Source organism: Chamaea fasciata, unplaced genomic scaffold (genome assembly GCF_029207755.1).
Source record: "Chamaea fasciata isolate MVZ Bird 193981 ecotype frontalis unplaced genomic scaffold, bChaFas1.0.hap1 SCAF_5, whole genome shotgun sequence".
Taxonomy (NCBI): domain Eukaryota; kingdom Metazoa; phylum Chordata; class Aves; order Passeriformes; family Sylviidae; genus Chamaea; species Chamaea fasciata.
This window is the reverse complement of record NW_027094090.1, coordinates 61889079-61902334: the sequence shown is the minus strand read 5'-3', so window position 1 is coordinate 61902334 and position 13256 is coordinate 61889079. Positions and strand designations below refer to the sequence as shown.

The 13256-nt window shown below is 44.2% G+C and overlaps 1 protein-coding gene across 1 annotated transcript in view; it reads right to left on the bottom strand.

Annotated features, from left to right (window-relative positions):
• Window positions 1-13256, bottom strand: part of ABTB3 (ankyrin repeat and BTB domain containing 3) — a 166268-nt gene that overhangs the window by 17801 nt on the left and 135211 nt on the right. The window contains exons 7-11 of the mRNA XM_066183992.1: window positions 10494-10595; window positions 9277-9370; window positions 9030-9165; window positions 7156-7376; window positions 5571-5749 (exon numbers count right to left, since the gene is read on the bottom strand). Coding sequence (XP_066040089.1) covers window positions 5571-5749; window positions 7156-7376; window positions 9030-9165; window positions 9277-9370; window positions 10494-10595 — 732 coding nt within the window. The remainder of the gene's footprint in view (window positions 1-5570; window positions 5750-7155; window positions 7377-9029; window positions 9166-9276; window positions 9371-10493; window positions 10596-13256) is intronic.

Here is a 13256-nt window from a genome sequence, read left to right as displayed (position 1 = left end):
GCTTTTTAGGTCACATGCAGACCCTGGGGAAATACTGATTTTTGCTGACCACCATGCCTGGACTTAGTAGAACAGACACATGAGCTGAGTCTGTTGACATTCTTCAAGGAACCTCTTCCAACATTTGTTTTAGAAGAATCAAATCCAGAAAAACCCCAGCAATAGAGAAACAGAATGCTCATCTCAAGTTTCAGCTTCTGAAAGTTTTCTTGGAACCCAACAGGCAGATGTTTCAGTCTTTCCTGCTGCCTCCTATTTGATGGAGATATGAAAATGCTTTTTCAGAAGTTAGCACATCTGCGACAGAGGCTATTTCTGAAAAGATGTATTTTAAAAAACACCCCAAAACTTTCTTTTTAAGAGATTTCAGTTTCCAAATGGAGAAGTTACTGCTGAAAGAGTACTCTAGCTTTTAAACCGTATAGGTTAGATTTCTCAAGATACCCACATGCCTGGATCTTTTTGGAATTTTAAAACTAGTTATTGTTCTGAATTGCTATTTGTTCTTGATAACTGTCAACACCAGACTGATGACTGTTATTCAAACAGCTCAGACTTCCAAAAGAACCTGTGCACTCCTGCACATTTTTTCAGCTGCCTGTAGGTGCATTTTTAAATGTTGGAAAGCTGCAGGAATTTTAAATCCAGAGGAAACATCTTTGCAAAGTAGTTTCCTGCATCTTTCAACAAGCCTAGCTGTCCAACGCCTCACTAATGGGCTAAATATTAAAATAAACTAAATAAAATAAACATGTTGTCACTGACAGATGGATGGGAAGGACGAAGAGAGAGCTGCAGAATGCAATGAAGGTATGGCAGTGAAGGATCGCTCCTATGACTTCCCTGGCTGATTTAGTCTTAGACAATACAATAGCAGGAACACTTACAGTCCTAAGCCAAGTTTTTCTGGAGTGAAGCACCTCTAGGAGCTTCAGACAGTGCTTCAGCACATGTGCTCAATGCAGGTGTGGACTCACACATGCACTTCAGTAATGCATGGCCCAAAGAAATGGCAAAGAGCTCCTTACCTGTCCTACGGGGGAAAGGAAGAAAGCTGTAAGAGAGATTATTTGGAATTAAAAGATTGTGTATTTTCTCCAAAAAACAGGCCAAGGACACACTGATGTAAATTGCTGTAGGCAGAAAAAGTAGTGGATGAAACTGGCTCACGACCTCATACAGCTGGCAACAGTGCTGGTTCATCTATATGGATGGAGCTGGGTGATTTAATGACAATTCAGTCTTATGCAGAGCCCTGGAGTGGAAACCTAAACCCAGCCTCCTCCAAAGGCCAGATGTGCCTAACTTCCAAGGTTGTGGGTTTGAGTCTCTCTTTTCAGGTTGTGGAAGTCTCAAGATCAAACTGAACAGCTCCAGGATTTTTGTAGACAGAGGACACAGAAACATCTCTGTACATTCAGTGTATTATCCTTAAAAGAATCTCTGCAAAAACAGAAGAGATGACCTGCATGCCTCACCTCAGGCACTACAAGCCCACAGACCTGGATGCAGCCCCCAAACAGCACTTTTAAAAGCCTCCATTGGGGGGGGGGGGGGGCACATATCCACTCCTCAGGTAAATATGGTCCTCTGACATGGGGCAGGTGGGCATTCCAGCTCAGAGTCAAGCTCAGGCAATGCAAACATCAACCTCAGCTGGAGGGAAAGGAAAGCTTTTAGTCCGGAGTTTGGGGAAGTTTTCCCAGGCCATAAAGAGCACAAAATAGATACCAACAGGCAGGAATTCAGCTGTATCTTCCTATCATTCTTCCATAACAAGATCTCCAGTGCAATTTTAATTTTGAGGGACTCGACTCTGCTCTACACAGCAGCTCAAGTTTAGCTCACAGCTACTCACTCCCAGAAGTGACTCTCTGGCTTCTGCCTCACACACCCCTGTCCAAACCACTTCTAGCAGGTTATGTTTGTGTGCTTGTCTTCCAAAGAGATTGAATCCATCCCTAAACGACAGTGCCTTTCCCAGCCATGTAGTGTCTCAAAACCATCATCTGTCATCGACATCTTTAGTGTCAGAGTTTTCCTGGTTTGGGTTTTGCTTGCTTTTAGGAGAGGTGCCTCAAACCAAGCTCTCCATGTCTCTGCCACAGATGTTGCTTCTTCTAGAGTACCTTGACCCTGGTCTTTAATTTGGTAATGACCCAAACTCACTGCAGGACAGCAGAAGCTGCTGAGGGAGAGACTGCATAGCAATCCTCTGTCTGTTCTCACAGCTCTGCCTCAGCAGCATGGAAATACTGCCACTTCCCCACTCCCCATGCAATTCTCAACAGTGCAGCTGATTTAAGACATTTAAAGGGATGAAAGGAAATGAAAGAGCTCCATCCCACTGGAAGCCACCAGGAGCTGGGTATCAAACCTTCATCGGTGCTTTTGGAAGACTTCCTCCAGGGCTTCAGTGCAGCAGGGAACAACCTATATGCAACCTATACACTGTTCTCCCCCACTAACTTCACAGTTTGAAGAAAGGCAATAAACCCAGGGACTTCAGCTCAGCTGCCCGACTTGCTGATTTTTGTTGCTGTTCTGTGTTACAGCATCCGGACTTCTGCAAATTTTATTTTTGTTTCTACTGTCAGCATCCTGGCACATAGATGGGAATGGAGTGCTACCCTGTCAACAGCATCAGTGCTGGCAGAGCTCCCACATAAATCCTCACATCTGTATCCTCTAGAAACAGACATTTTATAAGCCATCTGTAAGACAAAAGGGATTCCTCATATCTGACACTGGTCTTGTAGATATTGGTTACATTTTCTTTCATATTTTCATATCTGTAGCATGTGGCCTTTTTTTTTTTTTTGCATGGCCTGGGAACCTGCAAAAACATTTCGTATGACAGTGCAAAGTAGAAGGTGGAGGCAGAAAGTTTGCTTCCTACACTGAGACCTGCCCTTATGTTTCCATGTGATTTTTGGGCAGCTTCTCTCACCAAATTACCCAAAACTGTGAATTGCAGTCTGGCTTATCCAGGTTATCACAGCCTCTGAGACTGGGACTGTCACTCCATGAGACACTGAAAATCTGCCTGTTTAATTACCTCAGTTTCCCTGTTGGTAAAGGGAGGATAAGATCTTCTTCCATGTCTCAACTCATTAATATTAGTAAATTGTTCTGAGATTATGGGATATCTGGAACTATTTATAGGAACACAAAATGCCATTTCTACTAGGTGCAAGTTGCCATGCAATTAAAATATACTGAGCATCACAATATGTAGCAAATGGGACAACTTGTTTTACATCAGGCAAGAACTGCTAAGTGGCCCTCTGCTTCCTAGTTGCTTATTTTATACTTTTTGCCCTGAAAAACTCATTAAGGAAATGTACTGGGCCAGACTGTGATGTTTAGCAAGAGTCATAATCTCTCTCGAAGTTTCTAGCCCACAGGGAATAGAATGTCTGTGGGGGCAAATCAAGCTCTTCTCTCCACAGCTCTACAAAATGCAGAGCTTTCCAATTTGCTGTCAAGAGAGGGTTGTGAACTGCAGTTATGGCCCTTCTGCACCTCTTAAAGGAGATTTCCATTCTGTGGGTATACACAAGAATCTCTGCTCTCAGCCCTTCCAGAGAAGGGGAACAGAAGATCCTTTAAATCTCAGCTTTCCTCAGCTGCCTTCTATGGAGTGACCAGGGAGAACTTTTATTGGCTCATTCTCCTACAAACGAATTTATGTAGATTCCTTCCAAAGGATTGCATAGTCTCTTTCCTCATTTCTATCTGGGAGAGCTTTGTAAGAGGCCATTTGGACAAGACCACCATAATAATTCATAACATTTGCAGACAATTTGTAAAACCTTACAGTGTCCCAGAATGATTAATTATTTTTTCTAAGACTATGAAACACTGTGTGACTGTGTGTTTGTGAATATACACAAAGACAGGCAGTTCCCCCAGGCCCAGGGGCAGGCATAAGGATCAGCACAGATTTCCTCTTTCTTGTGTAGGGGTTTTTATGATACTTCAGTTGTTTTGTCCCTCCATATTTTAGGTTTCTAAGTGAATCCAAAGCAGAAAGTAGCAGACTTATTTTTTTCCCAGGTCTCCTACAATAGACTGTGGAAAACCTAGATGTACCAAAGGTATAATCCTAAGTAAATGATTTGTTCTACTGATGATTGCTGGCCTTAGCTTCAGCCATTCAGGAGAAATGCAATTAAAGTCACCCCTCATCCTAGATTACAAGGCCTAAACTTATTCTCTGTTAAGTTTTCAATATGATTAGTTTCATATCAACTTCCAAAACAAACAGCACTTTGCTGGTAGTTTCTGGATGAACATACATTAACCCAAGTGAGTACAGAACAAGGAATCTACAAATCCTAGGATTTGGAACAATTTTCTAAAACCTATCTCAAAATATTCTCCATAAATACCCATCCAATACAAACTTATTGCAAAACCAAGGAAGGCTCATGGGAGCAAAAATCAGAACAATGCTGGAACAAACATGCAGGATTTGCTCAAGACTCTAGTCCAAGCCTGCTTCTGCTGCAAGGTGCAAGAAATAAATCCATGTAGGCCATCATTAGTTATACCAAGTCTGGAATATTTAGTATTGAGTACCTATACCAGAACCTCTCCCCTTTTCACATTATTTAGGCTATTGCTAAAAATTATTTGCTCCTTGTTGTTACTCCTAGAGTTGGGTGATAGAAGTTACTTACTTTCAGTTTAACAATTAGAAGGCCATACCAACATGTATTGTGGAGCATGAGGAAGAAGAACACCAGTCAAATAATTCTGATGCTTTTCATCACTACAGTGATTTTCTGTTAACAGTAGATGGTGACTGGGCATTTTTTGGGAGTGACTGACTCTCAGGGGAACTAGCAGAGAAGAGACTATTGGTTGTAACAAATTTTGAATTCTTCACTAGGTAAGACATTTTCCTCTCCTTGCCAGCCCCATGATCATCCCTTTTGCCATTATACTTGTTTACCTGATGGTACCTCCTTGGAAAGGTTTTGTTAGCCTGATTTGCTTGGCTAAGAAATACATCAGCTGAAAGAATAAATCTGGGGAAGCTGCAAGCACAAACATGCACACAGAACATTTGAAAAAAATAATTCTGTTCTGTGCTTGTAGAAACCAGTCTCCTCACAAGGTTAAGAGTCCAAATCCCACACGAAGGGAAGAGAAAGTCATGACAGGCTAAAGAAATCCAAAGTAAACGTGAATTTCAGCTTGGTTGCATGGTTCTGTAAACCAACCTGTGTGAAATTACTCTTTGGGTTGGTTTGGTTATCAACATCTCTTGCCACACTGCCATGACCCTTTTGACTTTAATTTCACCAGTATGCACCAGCTTCTGTTGTCTCTCCAGCTTATTGTTAGCACCTGTTATATTAGGCTGTTCTAGCAGGAGCAGAGATTAGCCTGTGTGTTTATAACCCATGCTTCCAAAAAACCCAAAATACATAATACAGACAATAATAATCCTGTGCAGTCTAACAACCTTTGGGAGAGCTGTTCAAAAATAACACTGCAAGCTTTTGTGTCTTATAGGATGGGAATAAAGGATTTCCTTTAAAACACATTATTTTTCCTACCTTGCTGGCCTTCAGTATCTCAAACATCAGAGGCAACCCTTGTGTGATAAGCTCCTCAGTGTACTCCTCTTCCTGAATAGACTTGAACTCCTTTAGCAAGCACTGGATGAGGGGCCGTCGGTGCTGCTGGAAGGATGTGCGCAGAGACTCCAGCCACGTGTGCAGTGTCCAGGGAACTCCTGCAGACAGAGGACACAGCTCATTCCCAGCTCCAGGGAAGGATGTGCCCTTCTGCTTTTTTTACCTTTACTGATGTTGAGATTTTAAGCAAAACCTGCCAAATCATTCAAGAAATCAAATTCCTATTTATCCTTAATTTAGAAGTCTGATGGTTATCAGTACATCCGAAAGCTAATGCACAGAGGTTTTCCTCCAAATGCTAAGAGAAGACTGTGGTCTCTCTGCTCATCTAGCCTTCAGCTTCTCTGCTGAGACTACCAATTTGTGGTAATTGCTGTGGTGTTCTGCGTTGCAAAAGCCTTTTGGAAACTAGATTTACACTAGCTCATTTGTTTGAATGTGGCCCTGGAGAGCCATTAAACGGTGAAAAAACCTGATTTTGGTCACTACCTACCTAGATTCAAATTGGTGGTCTTCAGATTAAAACTTGCTTTAAGTGATACCCCATGTCCTCTCCTGATCATTAGTATTTTCCCTGAAGAGCACTGGGTGAGTTAAGCAGATCAGCCCTTTCAAGCAGCTTGTCGTGGCAGAACCACTCTCCAGGAAGTTAAAGGGAACTGCTCCCATGCACTGATCGAGAAAGCACATGGAGCTAATGTACCTCTGCAGGCATGAGGCTGGATGTGACCTACTTTCTGCTCTTACAGAACAGAGTGGAAGGAAACACAGGCCTGGTGTTTGGAAAGTGAAGGTTTTTCCTTCCATGTCAGAAAATGTTCAGTGCCTGGAGACCACTCCTGCCTCTCTCCTCTCATTCATCTCTAGATCTTTGCCTGCACTGCACACTCTGACCCAAATCCCATGTCCCCAGGGCTGGAGTACTGCCCCAGGCAGAGGCACACCAGGCACTTGGGTCTCTTTCCCTGTGAACAGATGAATGGAGTTGGTAAATACACAGTCCAGATCGACTTCCATCTGTGCCACACAACCACCCTCCCCACAGGCAGAAGCATCTTCACAGCGGGCTGGTATGATGTCCGTCACTGGCAGAGCTGGCATACCAAGGAGTCAGTTCCCTGCTCCTGCCTTCGGAGTCTTGGAAAATAAAGTTGCTTTAATAGTGGATTGCTTTACAGCAGACTGCAAAAGAGAAACAGCTGGAGGTGGCCTATGACAGCTGAACACTGCCCCAGAGCCACACCTACACTCTGCCATGCAGTAGTGCAGATGGCTCCCAGTGGAAACCACTGTGTCCTGCAGAAAAAAGCCACTGGCCCCTGAACAGGGTGTGCTGTGGAGCTGGAATAGGCTGGGAACCTGTCAGATCTCCCACCACCTTCTATTCCTAAAGAGCTGAGGAAGATGTGACCGTGGTCGGTTTAAGCAACAGCCCATCAAGAGGGACATGTTTCTCCCAGCGGTCCTTCCCCGGACAAGGAAGAGGAAGGAGGCCAGGACTGACCTATGCTCCGGATGTCGATGGTGACGTCCACGTAGCCGTGCTCGGCGCTGTGGTACATGGCCTCCTTCAGGGCCTTCAGCTTGGCCTTGCTGTTGCGGCTGGCGCAGAGCGGAGCGGCCGCCGAGTCGGGCAAGTCCGTGCCCTCAGCCAGGATCTCCTCCAGTGACAGGATATCACTCTTCTCCTTCTCCGGCTGAGCAAGCAGCTTGCGGAAAACATTCCTGTCAATCACAGCATGACAGAGAGAGAGAGGGAGGAGAGGAAAGGAAAGGAAAGGGAGAGCAGAGTCAGTGGCCAGGCTTTCACTGCACCAGGCTTACTTGCTGTGATGGGGCAAGTTAGGACGCCTGCCCAAGAGATTACTCCAGCCAATGGCAGAACCAGCTGAGAGCGGACTCAAGGCAAGCACAGCTCCTGCTAGCCCACCTGCACTGCCTGGGACACGTCTGCAAGTCACTTCTGTCATGACAGGAACCGCACAGATGTCGCATGGGTGGCGGCATCTTGTGGGAACAAAGACTCGTGAGCTAAATGTGACTCAAGACTTCTTCAGCAACCAGGGAAGGCCAAGGTGCCTCTGGACAAGCTCTTGGGACTCCTACCATGGCAGCCCCCTGAGAAGGGAGCTGCCTGGAGCTACTGAAAGCATCATTACTCAATTCACATTCAAAGCAGTCTGGGGAAGCTAGAGCAGCTAGACATTCAACAAGGCCAGTCAGGGCAGGTTCAAGCACAGCCGGGACTACTCTACAGAGCCACTGATCCAGCTGGGCCATCAAATAACAAAAGCCAAACTCAGAGACTTGGTGCGCTCAGGTTCACACCAGCATAACCTCATCAACCTCAATAGCTTCCCTTGGTTTTGCAGCTGAGAGAAGAGAAACTAGGCAGGCTCCCAGCTCATCCTCCTTGTATGCCAGTGTTCCCCCAGCTCTCACTTAGACCGCAGCATGGTGTGTCCCAAACAAATTTAGAGCAGAGAGGGAAGGAAGAAGGTGTGTGTTATACAGGTAGGAACACAAGAGTTAGAGTCTGTGACGTGGACAGCCAGCAGCCAAGCCATGGAGAGTCCCAGGCTCTCTTTGGGCTTGTGGCTCCCATTCACACTGGGTGAATGCGAGACTTCAACACCCCAAGTGTCCTGTCTGTGCCAGGGATCCCTTGCAGGCTCCAGATGGGCAGAGCTTTTGAACCTGCCCTGACGTGCCGTGAGCGTGTTGTTAGACTGGCAGCTTGTCTCTAAGCAAACACACGGTAGGTACTGGCTCTAACCTGTATCTATGTTCCTCTGGATGGCTACAATCAAGAAAGTAGGAATGTGAAGATCATGAGACTAATTCATTACACTGCAGTCAACTCCTGAGCGTTGCAAGGTCATGCATGCCAGGTGCTCATCTCAGTAGTTTTTGGGTTTTTTGTTTGTTTTTTTTTTTTTTTAATTGCAGCATTACAAACAACATTAAGACACACAGCACTTTACAGTAAACATAGATGCAGAAACTCTATTCAACAAAATTAAGGCTGCAGCAGTACAGACACAATTCATTCAAACCTGAGAAAAATATCAAGAAATTCAGAAGGAATGTTTTGGGCATTCCTTTCTGCTGTCACATCAGCTGCCATTTAACAACCACTGCACTGAACACACCACAAGACATTCCCTTCCCTTTTTTTTTTTTTAATACATCAGAAATCAAAACGCAGCTTGTACCACCAACTGGTTTAATTCACATGCTAGCAGAAAGCCTTATATCTCTGCTCAGTTGGTGGCATGTTCAATTGTTCATGCAGAAATTTCACCCATCTGTTCAAACTGGATGCCCAGGCAAAAAAAAAGCACTTGAAGGATGCCACTAGACTTGTTCCCACTCTACCTGTGTCCATGTGCAGCAGCCTGACTGAAAGAGTTCATGTCACCTTGTGGAGTCATGGAAATGCCATTCCTGTACATTGTTCCTATCATGGGGTCAGCTCCTCGCTCCAACAGCAAACTGACCAGTTCAAAATTTCCTGCAAGGCAAGAGGTGCATTTTACTTCTTTTAAAATCCAGTATTTGGTCACCTAAACCACAGGTCCCAGCTGAGGAATTGTTGCAGTGGGAGGAGAAAGAAAGTCCTTACCAGCAGCTGCTGCCAGCTGTAAAGGAGTTTCAGAGTAATTTTCCTCTCCATGCTCTAAGGAACCTTCTACCTTTGCTCCAGCATCCAGCAATAGCTAGAAAGAAAATTCACCATTTAGAGCAACTGGGGGTATCACAGTCTTCAGAGATCATGAACAGTGACAAATGAGAATCTAATGCTTCTTGTTATCTGCAAACCAGATACAATGGAGACAACGTGACATGCAAATTCTGCCCATTGTTTCACAGAGGCAAATAGTTCCTTTTTTCGCTCATTATACGCTGCCAAACACCAGAAGCACCAGCGTCCAACTTCAGAGCCAAAAAAGTGTAACCCAGTGTTTTTGAATGGGAAATGGGGTACGGTCAGTGTTAGGAAGTAATGCACTGAAAATGGAAGAAAACTAGCCCAACAAGCATCCTTCCTTTGTGGTCTTCTAGAAGCCAAGCACCATCCAAAAATGGATCAGATTTCAATTTCAGTATCTTTTATATGAAAACATGGCCAAAAGAAAGGCAATTCTGAAGAACCAATTGCAGCAATGAGTCCAAAAGCTGTGGTCTCCATCGGGGACACTTCCATGTAAGTAGCAACAATGCTGAAAACAAAAGTGGCCAAGGAGAGCAGGATGGAGCCTGTGCTCCAAACCCCCTCTTGGTCACTTCTGTCTTAAGGCCTTCAAAGTTTTGGTGCTTGAGTGTGTCACAGATACAGCTTCACAGACACAGCTGTTTGGAAGAATAAACCTCCTCAACCTCTGAGATGCCAAAGCACAAAACCAGCACATCCCACGCAACACCTGGATGGGGTAAGGAGAGTGAGGGATTCTCCCCCTCTGGAGCAGCACGAGGGCTGTTGTCCACCTCTCTCCCACCAAGGCAGTAGTTTTTTGTTTGCTAGAATATTACAGTGTAAGAAAGTGCAATGAATGAATAAACAAACATATAAAACAAGTGGTCAGGAAGGAGCACAAGGAGTTGTCAGACTTTCTTTGGTGCAACTTTGCTTTAAAATTGTCCTTTTTAAGCCTCATATTGGTTAAAGTTTGAACACCATATTCACTTTGTAAGTCTATCCTGTATCAGTACACTCCTGAAGAAGCAGAAGTAACCAATATGAGTATGACAAGAGGATGCTGGTTTGAGATGGATGTAATTAGAACTGAAGAGGAGAAAAAAAAAAAAGAATGAGATGCAGGTAGGGAAATACAATAATACCTGAACTACAGGAATATGTCCATGCAACACAGCAAATGTCAGAGCTGTCCAATGGCGGGTCTCAGGGTGGACGGATGGGTATTTATGAGCAGTACTGACAACCTATAAACAAATTAAAGTTATTTTTTTTCAAGAGCTATATGGAACAAAATTCAACCTGCCTGAAAGACAGGCATGTGAGGGAGTAAGTGAAATAGAAAACCTGGGAAAGGTGCTTTATAAAATGATTGGCTTCATTTTTTTCCTGCAACATTTTTCTCAATATTAAAACTGTTCATGCTGATTTGACAGCTTGATTTGAGATCTTACCAAATGAAGTCTTTTACCAACTACTGTAGCTCCATCTAAACCACTGGCCACCAGATTCTTTTGCACAAGGGCAAAACATCCACATCTGGTTACAACAGCACACATTGGGGAAGTAAGGATGGATCAGGACACTTACAGCTAAGGACCACTCCCACTGACTTCACCAGACCAGGTACCAACAGCCCTGAGTCTTGGGATTGCTCCAGGCTCAGTCAAATTTCCTTGCATTTAAATCAGTATTTGTCACTGCTGTCATGAAAGACACATCACAAGCCCTACCCTGGAGTTTGCAGGCATTCCTTCCAGGCTCCTCCTCTCTCACCAGAGAGAAAAAAGAAAAAGGTCTGAGAAGTGATGGGGCAGAGTGTCACTTCAGAAATGTTTAAGAAAAATCTCCTTTTTACTGCCTTCTCCTATCTTAGTTGAGCTAAAAGTGCTGGGTGGTGACAGTTAAAAGAGGTGCAAACTATACCCTTAAAAAACAAACTGCTATTCTTCAGATTGCTCCTTCCATTTCCTATGCCTTAGTGTCCGGAGCCTCTAATGTAGACATTGGGGAAGATGAATAACCATTCTTTGCTTCTTCCCTGTCTTAAAGATGGGGGTATTAATATTGATGAGGTTCACAGAGCTGGTAGAAGCTAATGAACGTTTGCAATCCAAGGCTGCACACTCAGATGGAGTGCGACACTAAAATTCAAAATCTTGTTACTGATCTTCAGAGGAGGACTAAAATCAGAGTAAAAGTTGCACCATCTCTCTGTCTCACCAGTCAGATCTGCTTCCACTACCTTGTCTGAAGTACTTTTATCCAAACAGGGGAGCAGGGCCAGTTATTAAATATTCGGTTCCACCAGCAGCTCGCATTTCCAAGCGCCACATGCAGTGTTTTGCTAGAAGCAGGCCCTCAGTCCCAAGGACAGGGATGAGGGCAAAATCTGAAGACCCCAGGCAGATCCCTTGCCAGATCTGCACCAGCACCTGGCTGTTACCACCCAGATCTGCCAAAGAGCGAGCTCAAAGGGCACCACAAGGAGTGTGCTGGCGTCTGAACAAGGACACAGGACTCCTTAGGGGCTGAGTTTGGTCAAAAGGAAGAGGATTGAGCAGTTCAAGCCTTGGGGTTTGGGATGTGGAGCAAGAGCAGCAGAGCGTAAGGATGGGCAGGACCACGGCTCAGTGAATGCATCCAGCTCCTCCTCAAGCATGGTTCCCACCACTGTTCAGGGCAGTCCATGGGAAGCGGCAAAGAAAATGAAGTCATTTTAACTCCTTTGCTCCATTTTTAAAAAATTATTATTATTTTCAAGTCAGAGTTCTCTCCAACATAGTGTTTGCCAAAGACCGGTGGCAGGATAAGCTTTCAAGGATGAGACTGGCTGGGCAGCTACAGGTCCCACTGAGTACAGAGCAAACTGTAGTTCCTGAGCACATCTGGAAATGAGTCCATTTTCACTAAGGATTGGCAATCAAAAAGGGAGGTGCCCAGCATTTGAAGCTACTTTTGGAAACATATTTGCAAAGTGAAAGGGAGAAAATTATGCAGGCACCTGACAGAGTATTTATTTTTGTTCATGGTTGATTTGCCTTTTTTTTTTGCCATAATTGCCCAATTTGCACAGTTGGTTGTGGTGTGCACAAATCATCTTATAATTGCACGCCATAATTATTCACAGTTCTTGTCCAAAAGTGTTTTCATTTGATTTTAGAGCAAACACTCTACAGCAATGAATTGGGGAGGTTCACATTTCTCACTGGAGCTATTCTCTCATACGTCAGCAGTTTCAGAAAGACAAAACTGTTTAAATTTGTATTTGATTCAAGCCTGGAAGATTACTGGAGCAATCGGGAGGACTGCTCCTAATGAAAACCCGTCCTAGGAACCAAATAATGCCACCTCACATCTGAGCCACAAGGCAGGGTTAAGGAAGAGATCAGCCTCCCTGCCCATCCAGTCTTTGGTCTGACTAGGGTGTTCAGTTACTGACAGTTTTGGGGGTGGTGTGCTTGACTGTGGGGAACTGAAATCACCAGCTGATTTCACAACACGGTAGTAACACTGTCAGTCTCCTACGTGTGAGATGTGCTCCATTTCTACTTTTTAAATAAGACTTTTTAAAAGTGCAAAATGTCTGTCTGAAGCAGTGACTCCAATTTATCAGCTCGTTCAAGTCCAAACAGAACAGATGGAACACAGATAAGTGAAGCAGACAGCTTAATTTACTCATGACCTCAACAAATTGAAACTGGAATCATTAACAAATAACTCTTCCACGGATTTTCAAATGGCTCTTTAAAAATGTACATACCTGCATTGCACTGAGTTGGACAACAATCTGTTTGGTGGACAGATTGTCTGAGTTTGTGATGTGCATTCATCAATGAGACATTTATATTCTGGAAGCATCAAGCTCCTCATCCAACAGTTTTTAGCCCAAGGCACTTTGCAAAACA